Source organism: Strix uralensis, chromosome 17 (genome assembly GCF_047716275.1).
Source record: "Strix uralensis isolate ZFMK-TIS-50842 chromosome 17, bStrUra1, whole genome shotgun sequence".
NCBI lineage: Eukaryota > Metazoa > Chordata > Aves > Strigiformes > Strigidae > Strix > Strix uralensis.
In genome coordinates this window covers 2790089-2799860 of record NC_133988.1, presented here as the reverse complement: position 1 = coordinate 2799860, position 9772 = coordinate 2790089, and the positions used below count along the sequence as shown (strand labels likewise).

At 51.7% G+C, this 9772-nt stretch overlaps 1 protein-coding gene across 2 annotated transcripts; it reads left to right on the top strand.

Annotated features, from left to right (window-relative positions):
- The first annotated feature begins 363 nt into the window (after positions 1–363).
- DRC10 (dynein regulatory complex subunit 10) lies at positions 364–8011 on the top strand. Of its 2 annotated transcripts, none has more exons than XM_074887536.1 (5): positions 364–518; positions 1146–1981; positions 3248–3481; positions 5175–5246; positions 7609–8011. In XM_074887536.1, exons 2-5 carry the CDS (start codon positions 1367–1369, stop codon positions 7801–7803), a joined length of 1116 nt encoding a protein of 371 aa, XP_074743637.1. In that variant the 5' UTR covers positions 364–518; positions 1146–1366; the 3' UTR covers positions 7804–8011. The 2 variants fall into 2 exon arrangements, with proteins under 2 accessions (XP_074743637.1, XP_074743636.1); XM_074887535.1 differs by having other exon boundaries at positions 7522–8011.
- The last annotated feature ends 1761 nt before the right edge of the window (positions 8012–9772 follow it).

Below are 9772 nucleotides of genomic sequence, written 5' to 3'. Positions count from 1 at the left end.
TCTCCGACTTATTTTTAGGACTCTCAGGAATGCACTCCTGGGGAGCCCAGAGGGAACGCTGCTGCGAGCACACGCAGCTCGGGGTGCCTCTTCTCTGCGGTAGAGCTGTCAGAAGCACAGAGCGGGACCCTCCCTCCCCACAGGCGCGCAGCGGTCCCTCCCCGCACTCCGCCCCCCGCCGCTCCCCTCTACCGGCCCGCGCCCGACAAGATGGCGACCCACCCCCTCGCGGCCGCTCGCCGCCGCGGGATGTCTCATTGGACAGCGGCGCTGCCCATCAAGCGATCGGCGGGGCAAGCGCCGATCGCCATAGGCCGTGGAGAGAGGCCCCTCCCCCGTGGGAGTTGCCTAGCAACCGAAGGCCTCTAGCGGCGGCCGGCTGGGCCGAGGCCGGACCGGGGCCGAGTGCGCTGCAGGGACCGGCGGCAGCCCGGGACCGACACCCGCCGGGAGCCGATCCCTGAGATACCCCCGACCTCCGGGCTCCTCCCTGGGCCGCTGTCCCCCCCAGGACCCGGGTATATCCTCAGACGCTCCCCCGGATCCTCCTGCCCCAGCCCCCCTCGAGACCCTGCCCCTCACACGGGGGATCCTCCCCACCGGGAATCGACCCCCTCCTCTGACTCTCCCACAACCCCAGTACCCTGTTGGCCCCAGACCCAGGCCAAGGGGACCCTTTGCACACACAGCTGCCCCCTCCTCTTGCCCTTGCCCTTGTCCCTCCAGGCACCCAGATCCCCTCTCCCACCTCGTCCCTCTGGCAGGGCCAGGCCTGGAAGGATGGAGGTGCGTGTTTCACACCGGGCACCCTGCCCTTCCCTCCGAGGTGGCCCGAGGGACCTGCAAGCCCTTCTCCACCCACCTCTAGGGATTGCAGAGCTGCACTGCGTGCTTCTCCACCTCAGCTGCTCCTTAGAAGCAGTTGGGATCTTTCTCCCAAAGCCGGGAGTTCAGTACTCTCCTCCCTTCCCATGGGTGTTCAACAGCCTCTCTGGGAGAGACCCGTTCTGATGCACGACCCCAGGTCTTGACCCTGTGTCCAGACCCAGCAAGAGCTCTGGTGTAATCTGAAACTCCCCCCCTCCCCTCCCCGTTTTCCCAAGTTACATTGTTTCTCTAATGCTGTCACCATGTTTTTCTTTTAGAGATAAAATCCAAGAAAGAAGAACATGTGACAGCAGCAGCAGAGGGACCTTGATGTTCTTTGACCCAGTCTCACCTTGTGTAAGAGATGTCGTGTCCTTTCTAGACCTCAAAGCACTCCGCTCACAAGTGTTTAACTGAAGTCATTGAAACAGGGAATCCAGCTGTATTCCAAGTGTCATCTCAGGACGCGAAGCAAAGAAACAAGCCCTTGGTGAAGGGCATGGCAACTCCAGAGAAGGCAGTGGTCACATTAGATGCCATGAAGATGTTAGATCCATGTCAGTTAAAACCTGATAGCATGGAGACGGAAAGAATCATAACTGTCTTGGACGAGACAATTGCTAAGCTGGAGATGAGCAGTTTGATCCCACGTATTACCGACTCTTTGGATAGGTTTGCTGATATGCTAGGACCTGAGATCACAAACAACCTGATTGAGCACCAAAAGCTTTCAAATGAAATGGAGCACCTGCTTGCCAGCTCTGAAGAAGAGGATGCCATGAGAGCTGAGGAACAACAGCGCTGTCTCTGCTTGCTAGAGCAACGTCTGAAATGTTCTGTTAGAAACGTCCTGAGACTCTTACTGGTCAACCCTTCGCTTTGCCAGGCTCTGAAGTATGAAGCCTGGGCGAGAGAGTCACCAGCTGAAGTGTTTATCAGTGCCTTTGGGGAGTTCAGGAATTTCATGCTTGAGAGACTCCTGACTAGTCCTGTGGAAGAGGAAGAAAAGATCCAGTTCATGGAAGCCATCTCCCTCCAGATTAAGAAAAACGCTGAAGCAATCACAGCTTTACAGGCAGAACTGGCAGCAGCAATCCAGACTCAAGAGGAGGAGGTATGATATTGTGGGAATATATTTTCCAACAAAGCATAACTGAAGCAAAACTTTGGTAAGCTAAAAAATGATCCCTTTCTTGCAGTTCCTAAAGAGGAAGTTCCAGAACTTTTTTCTAAACCAGATCCTAAATTTAAAGATACTATTTTAATTATAAAATATAATGAAAAATGTTTATTGCATGCTTGATTTTTTTTTTTAAACTTGAATTTGACATGTTTTGAACCTGTTCTCACTGGCCAACTTGAATGACACAAGTCACTGAGTTTAAAAAGGAGCTGCAGGACAGGCACAAATTGCTGCGGTAATGTTTTGGCAGGGCTACAATGCCAGCTGCCAGCGCAAGGCTTGGTTCACTGCTGATGAAATGATGAAAAGTCATTCCAGGGAGAGATTGCTCTGATCAAAATCCATTTTTAATATCTGCTCTCCCTTCACTCTTGCTTAAAGCCAACATTTCTGTGACTTCCAACGCTGTAATACTAGCTGCCTTAGAGCATTTGTGATTAATACGTGATTATACGAATTCTTCATTTTTCCAGTGAAGGCAACTGAGGTACAGATAAACACATGGGCATTTCCCAGGCTCTTTCTGTGAGTCTGTGGGCTGTGCCAGCATCTAAGCCTCTGAGCCCCTGACAAGCAATCCTTTGTTTTATACGTATGCTTTTCTTTTTCCTTCCTGCAAGAGTGGTTGGAGGGGAAGGTTTTGTCATGTGCTCGCTGCACTGAATGGTGCTGACGGAGACAAGGGCCTGCTTGCCCCATTCCCTCTGCTCCTTGGAGATCCGTGAATCGAGACACTTGAGATTTTTATGTGCAATTTGGCAGCTTGTCCAGGGCGTAAAGAATAAATCTGTTTCACTGGTCCCAGCCGAGGATTTCTCTTGCAGGCAGCACACTAAGCTGTGTCCCCCAGACAGTCACTCTGAGCCTAATCCAAAGCTCGAGGGAGCCACGGGCCTTGCTCCAGTGACTCTGATTTTGGCTCTTCCTCAGGTGGCAGTGCCAATGGGTCTCAGTATAGTTTGTTCATTCTCTACCTTTATTAACAGGTTCCCAGAGGAGCAGTGGGGGAAGGTTTCCAAGGCACCTCATGTAAATCTGTTTCCTCAGCCAGCAGCGGCAGGTTCCTGTTGTTACCAGCTCGCAGCGTGTCTTCTTAGATCTCTTCCACCTTTGCAAGGCTGCCTTACTTCTCCGGCCCACCTTATGCCTCACCGGAATTTCTCGATGGTATTTCTTTCTCTTGTTTTCTGGGTCTAGATTCAGAAGAAGGACGATGTAATCAAAGACCTCAAAACCAGCCTGCAAGATCTGGCCAAAGACTGCAAGGCCAGCATCCAGCAGGTCAAGCAGGAAGGAGAAAAGCAGCAAAAAGAGGACCTGCAAGCCTCCCAGGCCAAGTGTGCCGGGCTACAGCAGGACATTCAGCAGCTAGGAGCACAGCTCAGTGCACTTGTACTGGAGCATCGAGCATCAGAGCTGGCTCTCAGAAAGGTAAATGGGAGGAGAGCTCTAGAACAGGAGATTTAAAACCTTTTGTAGTGCTGTCAGGGCTGGCTGCTGGCTGCTGCAAGTAATTACTTGGTTCCCGCTAGTTCCTGGCAGGACGCACATGCTGTTTGTCAGAGTATACCTGCTCTGTCCTCATGCTCTGCTGATTCCCGTGGAAAGCAAACCCTGCAGCAGCAGCAGGGAAGTAGCCTGCTCACAGGTCCTCCTCCTGCCTGCTGACTTAGCTCTGAAAACGCCTTTATACAGCGCTGTGACACAGCGTGCTCGTCAGAGCAGCAGAGCAGCAAGGCTGCAGTAAAATAGGCAAGGCATATGCTAAGAAACAAGGGATTTGGTGTAGAGTAAGCAGAGCAAACATAACATTGGCTTTATATAAAGCCATCTTTTAGGGTTGATTGTAGTATTCAAGGTTGAGAGCAGCTGATCTTGGGAGCTAAGCAATTCCTACTCTGTCTGCCACTTTGCTGAAGACACAAGCCAAAGAGTCGTGCTGAGTTGAATGAGGGGGAAATGTGATTTATCGCAGTGCTGAGCAGATACAGAAGGAGGGAACAGGAGCAGCAGGCAGTCTCAGGCCTCTGTATCAACAGCTCTGCCCTGAGCAGAACATGCTGGTGACACAGGGCACAGAGAATCTAGAATTAGAGCATTTTTCCCCCTGATTTTGCTCCTTCTGGGTATTTACTCCAAACAAGCACTGGCCTCCCACAGGCAGGACAGCACACACTGGTAACGGGACATCTTTCATTCTTGCGTTGGACGATGTAGAGCGAAGTGGCTGTGGGGCTGAGCACTGACAAAGCATCAAAAGCAAGTTAAAGCCGCAGTACAAAACCCAAAATCTACCCATTTACACCTTCTTTAACAGAGTGGCTTTATCAGACAGTTTCTTCTGAAGCTTCAGGCCCCTGCAGTATTTGTTGATGAGTTGCTCAGCTCATTCTGATGCATGGACAGACAGATTTACTGAGCACAGAGGTCTCCTTTCCCCCTCCTTAGTGCATCCTCGCACGGCCCAAGATTGTACTTGTGGTCTAAATAGCTGAGGTCTGACCTCATGATGGCCTAGGAGCCCTTGGGACATCCTGGGTCAGTGTCATACAGGAAATGGTGTGGCACTTGTGATGGGCTCTAGCTGGTCTTTCTCTTGACGATTGTACAGAGCACAGATACAGCAGCTTGGGGTAAACTGCCTGTACCTGGTTATAGTGCAATATAGCCACTGTTAAACTGCTTTACAGCTAGCAATATCTCTTTGCTTTAAAAGGCACCATTTTTTGAGTACTTTGTGTTCCACTTTCATGTTTAGCAGTTCTCTATTGCTTCAGTTTTAGGGCGGTTGCCCCAGTTTGTCAATGACTTGCCTGGTTGCCCCAGTTTGTCAATGACTTGCCCCATTCCATCAGACATGTTCATTTCCTACTGCAGAATGCACCTTTCAGATGCATTTCAATTCCCCAGCTCCAGGCTATAAACCAAATAAGGCCCTTTTGGCCTCAGGGAATGTCCCATGAGAATCCCCAAACCAGGGTAAACAAAATATGTGTCTGCTGAAGGAAGCTTGCCACAAGGAGGAGGTGTTATACTCAAAGTTAATGACACTGTTTTCTAACTCAGGCTACTTTCTACCAGGTTTCAGGTGCCTGCAAGGAACCTATCTTGTTTTGTGTTTCAGAGGAAGTGCAGACTGGAGATGGAAATTGTGAACTGGATCCAGAAATATGACACAGACATGGGAGAAAAACAGGTAACGACTTTAAAGTGTTTTGCTCTCCCATGAGGTGATACGTTCGGGTAGATTTTACACAGGAAGCCGTGGAAGTGAGGGGCAGTTCTCCATCCAGAAGAAGTACAGGTGTCATGGTTTGAGCCCAGAGGGCAACTGAGCATCACGAAGCTGCTCATTTACTCCTTCCCTCTCAGGAATGGGAAGGAGAAAACAAAACAAAAGACTCAGGAATCGAGACAAGGACAGGGAGGGATGACTCACTCATTATGGTCATGGGCAAAAGACAGACTCGTTAGGGGAAGAAAAAGAACATCAGTTTAATTTAAACACCACCACCACTTAATTTAACAAAGAGTAGGGCATTGAGAAGTATAACTGAATCTTAAAAACACCTTCCCCCCACTCCCTTCTTCCTGGGCTCAGCTTTGCTCCCTAGTTCTCTCCCTCCTCCCCCGCAGTGATGCAGGGGAGCAGGGGATGGGGGTTGTGGTCAGTTCATCACACACTGTCTCTGCTGCTCCTTCCTCCTCAGGGGAGGACTCCTCACACTCTTCCCCTGCCCCAGCGTAGGGTCCGTCTCATCAGTCCTTCATGAACTTCTTCCATGTGAGTCCTTCCCAGAGGCTGCTGCTCTTCACAAACTGCTCCAGCGTGGGTCCCTCCCAGGTGTTGCAGCCCTCCCAGCGACAGACTGTGCCAGCACGGGCTGCCCTCACAGTCCTGGCCGTCTCCAGGTGCAGCCCCCTGCTCCGGCGTGGGGTCCTCCACAGGCTGCAGGGGGGCATCTGCTCCCCCGGTGACCTCCATGGGCGCAGGGCACAGCCTGCCCTCTGCCCATGGGCTGAGGGGGGGGTCTGCTCTGGTGCACCTCCTCCCCTTCTGCTGCTAACCTGGTGTTTGCAGAGGTATTTCCCTCACAACTCCTCCTCCTCTCCAGATTCCCCTTCTTAAACACATTATCACAGAGGTGCAGCCACCATCGCTAATTGGCTCAGCCTTGGCCAGAGGCAGATCCAACTTGGAGCTGGGGGAGCTTCCAGAAGCTTCTCACAGGGGCCACTGCTATAGCCCCCTCCCCTGCTACCACACTCCCCCCCCCCCAAACCAACCCAACCCAACCCAACCCAACCCAACCCAACCCAACAGGCTTCAGAAGGAAAGGTCTCTGTCCTGCCTATGTGTTCAGGGGTTCTCTGCTGCTTTGACTTCAGAAAAAGTTACATCCACTGCTAAATCCCCCAGTATTTGGGGGCAAATGGGTTGCCATGTTCTGTCAGACACGCCCACCTGACGCTAGGGAACAGGTTGTTGAGTTTTGCTTCAATCCTCAATCCTGTTGGCCCTACCTGGTACCCAAATCATGCTCCTGTTTCTGCTGCCCCCCTTGAGAGATGTGCTGAGAAACCCACCAGCCTGCTTACCGCTGCCTTGGCATCCAGCTTAACCACCACAGGCTGAGAATCACATCGGTGCCCCCAGCCTCTCCTCTGAGAACGCCCTAGTTGCTTTCCTGTTCTTGCCCTATTTATGGAGATGGATAAAAGCTGCTGGATTACTAACAAAGCAAAATGTATGGAGGGGCCTAGAAGCTGGCTACTAATTGTAAGAAATGATCCCCCCTTGTCAGGTGTTTAACAATGGGATTATTTTGCTTTCCTGTCTGCTGGGTGGCTGGAGCACCAGGTTTGGGGCTGAGCTGCTAAGGCAGACACACATCCACACTGCTGGCTCCCCTAATTTTCCACCTTCACGTGGCTTCCTCAAGGGCATAAACTGCTGAGCTTGGAAGTGCAGTTACACCAAGAAAACTACCTGTCCTTGGCCTTTTCCAGGCTGACACGGTCTGGCTCTTCTCATGCTCTCAACAGTGTACAGCATATTAGTTGGGCTTCAGTGCCACTCATCTAAAATGGCTTCTTAGCAAAGCTGTTAGCTGAGGTGAGCTCAGCCTTACCCAAACTGCTGTGATACGTCATTTTGCAGAAAGCATCTGCAGGAGGGGCTCTGACCTGGTCAGGGTTCCCAGCTGAGGGTGGATGCCGTCTGCAACACAGCGAGAATGATGGGAGTATTTTTCAGAGGAGCATGAAGATACTAGGACCTGGCATCTCATTAAATTCCCTGGGTACTGGGCACACCTCCTTTCTGAGTCCCTTTGGAAAGGCTCAGCTCAGCTTCCAGTTGTTGTTCTGCTTGGATCTGGGATGGATTTAAGAACCCTTACCTAGTGTTATACACAGGAGCTGCTGAATGGCCTAAAAATTGTTGTACCTGCTATCTGCTGTCTTGCTAGGCTGAGTATGAAGAGGTTCATGCTGCCTATGTTGAGGAGAAGGCCCAGCTGTCCCTGCTGACAGAGAAACATGCTGTGCTTCTCCAGGAGTATTCCCAGATTGAGGAGGAGCGCAGGGTACGTCAGGAGAAGGAGGAGCAGGCTTTGAAGGAGTTGAACACCATGACGCTTGCTGCCACCCGCATCCAGGCCTTCTGGAGAGGCTACTTGGTCCGGTCCCTCTTCAAGTCAAAAAGGAAGAAGAAGAAGGGCAAGGGCAAGGGCAAGAAGGCCAAGAAATAAAGCACAAAATGTATTCTTTCTCCTCCTGGCAAAGCTGCTGACTCTGCTGGGACTGAGCTCTTCTAGATAAAAGCATTAGATTTGGGAGAGCATTTGCATTAAGGCCTCCAGGGCTGGGGCTGTCTCTCATAGTTGGAGAATGCTGAAGCAGTGGTGTGAAGACATGTCTCACTGTTTTAGGTTTGGCTTTGCCACCTCTGCAAGGAGGAGAATGTCTCCTGATGAAGGGACCGGGCCAGGAGTGCAGGTTCCTGGCTTTTCTCCTTGGCTTTAGTCTCCTTGCTTCTGCCTTGCTTGTGTGTCGGGGCCACATTCTGTTCTTACTGAAGGTGGCAATAAAATCATTCCTGGGGGCAGGATGAGGCCCTTCATCTGACAGGGTTTCTCCTAGTGTGGACTTGAGAGACCATGTCCCTTTCCACAGGAGGAAGCTGCAGGACCGTTGCTTATCGGTGAGAGGGGTGGCACAAGTCCCGGCTGGGCATCACTCCTGGCAGTTTCCATTTTTCATCAGGGGCCTTCTCATGGGTGGGATGTGGCACAGCCCAGCTTGTGCCCTGCTCCCGATCCTACGAGTCGCTCCCTAAGCCAAGCAACAAACTGCGCCCTGTTTAATGCAGACATTTGTTCTGACAGCACACTCTCCTCTGGATTCTCCAGTGTCTAATGCCCCAAGAGCACACTGCAGCCTTTGCCTTTCACAGGGGCATGAGTCAAATGGTTTTACTCCCTTGGTCTCCCATTTTCAGTAGCTATATAGCAACTTCACACCACAGGGCTCTTTACTCTTCTGCTCACTCTCCCCCTACTACAAAAAGGCCATTGAATGACTCGAGCGTGTCCAGAGAAGGGCAACGGAGCTGGTGCAGGGTCTGGAGCACAGGTCTGATGGGGAGCGGCTGAGGGAACTGGGGGGGTTTAGTCTGGAGAAGAGGAGGCTGAGGGGAGACCTCCTGGCCCTCTGCAACTCCCTGAAAGGAGGGTGCAGAGAGGGGGGATGAGTCTCTTGAGCCAAGGAACCAGCGCCAGGACAAGAGGGAATGGCCTCAAGCTGCGCCAGGACAAGAGGGAATGGCCCCAAGCTGCGCCAGGGCAGGGTCAGACTGGCTCTTAGGAAGGATTTCTTTGCAGAAGGGGTTGTTGGGCGTTGGAATGGGCTGCCCAGGGCAGGGGGGGAGTCCCCATCCCTGGAGGGGTTGAAGAGTCGGGTTGACCCAGTGCTGAGGGATCTGGTGGAGTTGGGAATGGTCAGTGTGAGGTTCATGGTTGGACTGGAGGATCTTCAAGGTCTTTTCCAACCTTGATGACTCTGTGATTCTGTGAAATTGGGCATGGATACAGGCATGCACAGACTGCTATGTCTTATTTGTTTCATTGTCTTGGGAAACCAGGCTGTTACGTGTTACCATAAAGTCCCGGGCACCTTCTCTCACCTATTCTTTGCATTTAACAAGGCTGGGAGCAATCAGCATTTTGGATCCAGACTCCCAGTGACATTTCCTCCCTCCTGACTTCAGTGGCCTGCCTTTGCAGCCCTTCTTCCCAGGAGAGGGCAGGGATGCTGGCTGCAAAGCCCTAATAGCCACCAGGCTCCAGTCCTTGTCTGCCCTTCTACCTCTACTCATAAATGGGTACCTATAGCAAAAGGGCTGAGATGCTTTTTACCACCTAATGCAAACCAAAGTGGAGAGGGGGCAATTTTGCTAAGGACGTTCAAGGGCTGAGCTAGGGGGAGATCCTACAGCAGTGCTCCAAGTACTGAACACAAGGACCTGACAGATTTGTCCTTGACTGTTTATTTGGTTAAAAGTCACAGGGTCACTGTGGTGTGTCTGTAGCACCATCAAATCGCAGGATTTTTGCCATCCTATGTCCAAACCAGCACAGGGCCTGATCCCAAGTGCATGCTGGAATCACTGAGAAATCACAAGGATGTGAGACATGGGATCAGGTGAGGCCCCTCTCTCCT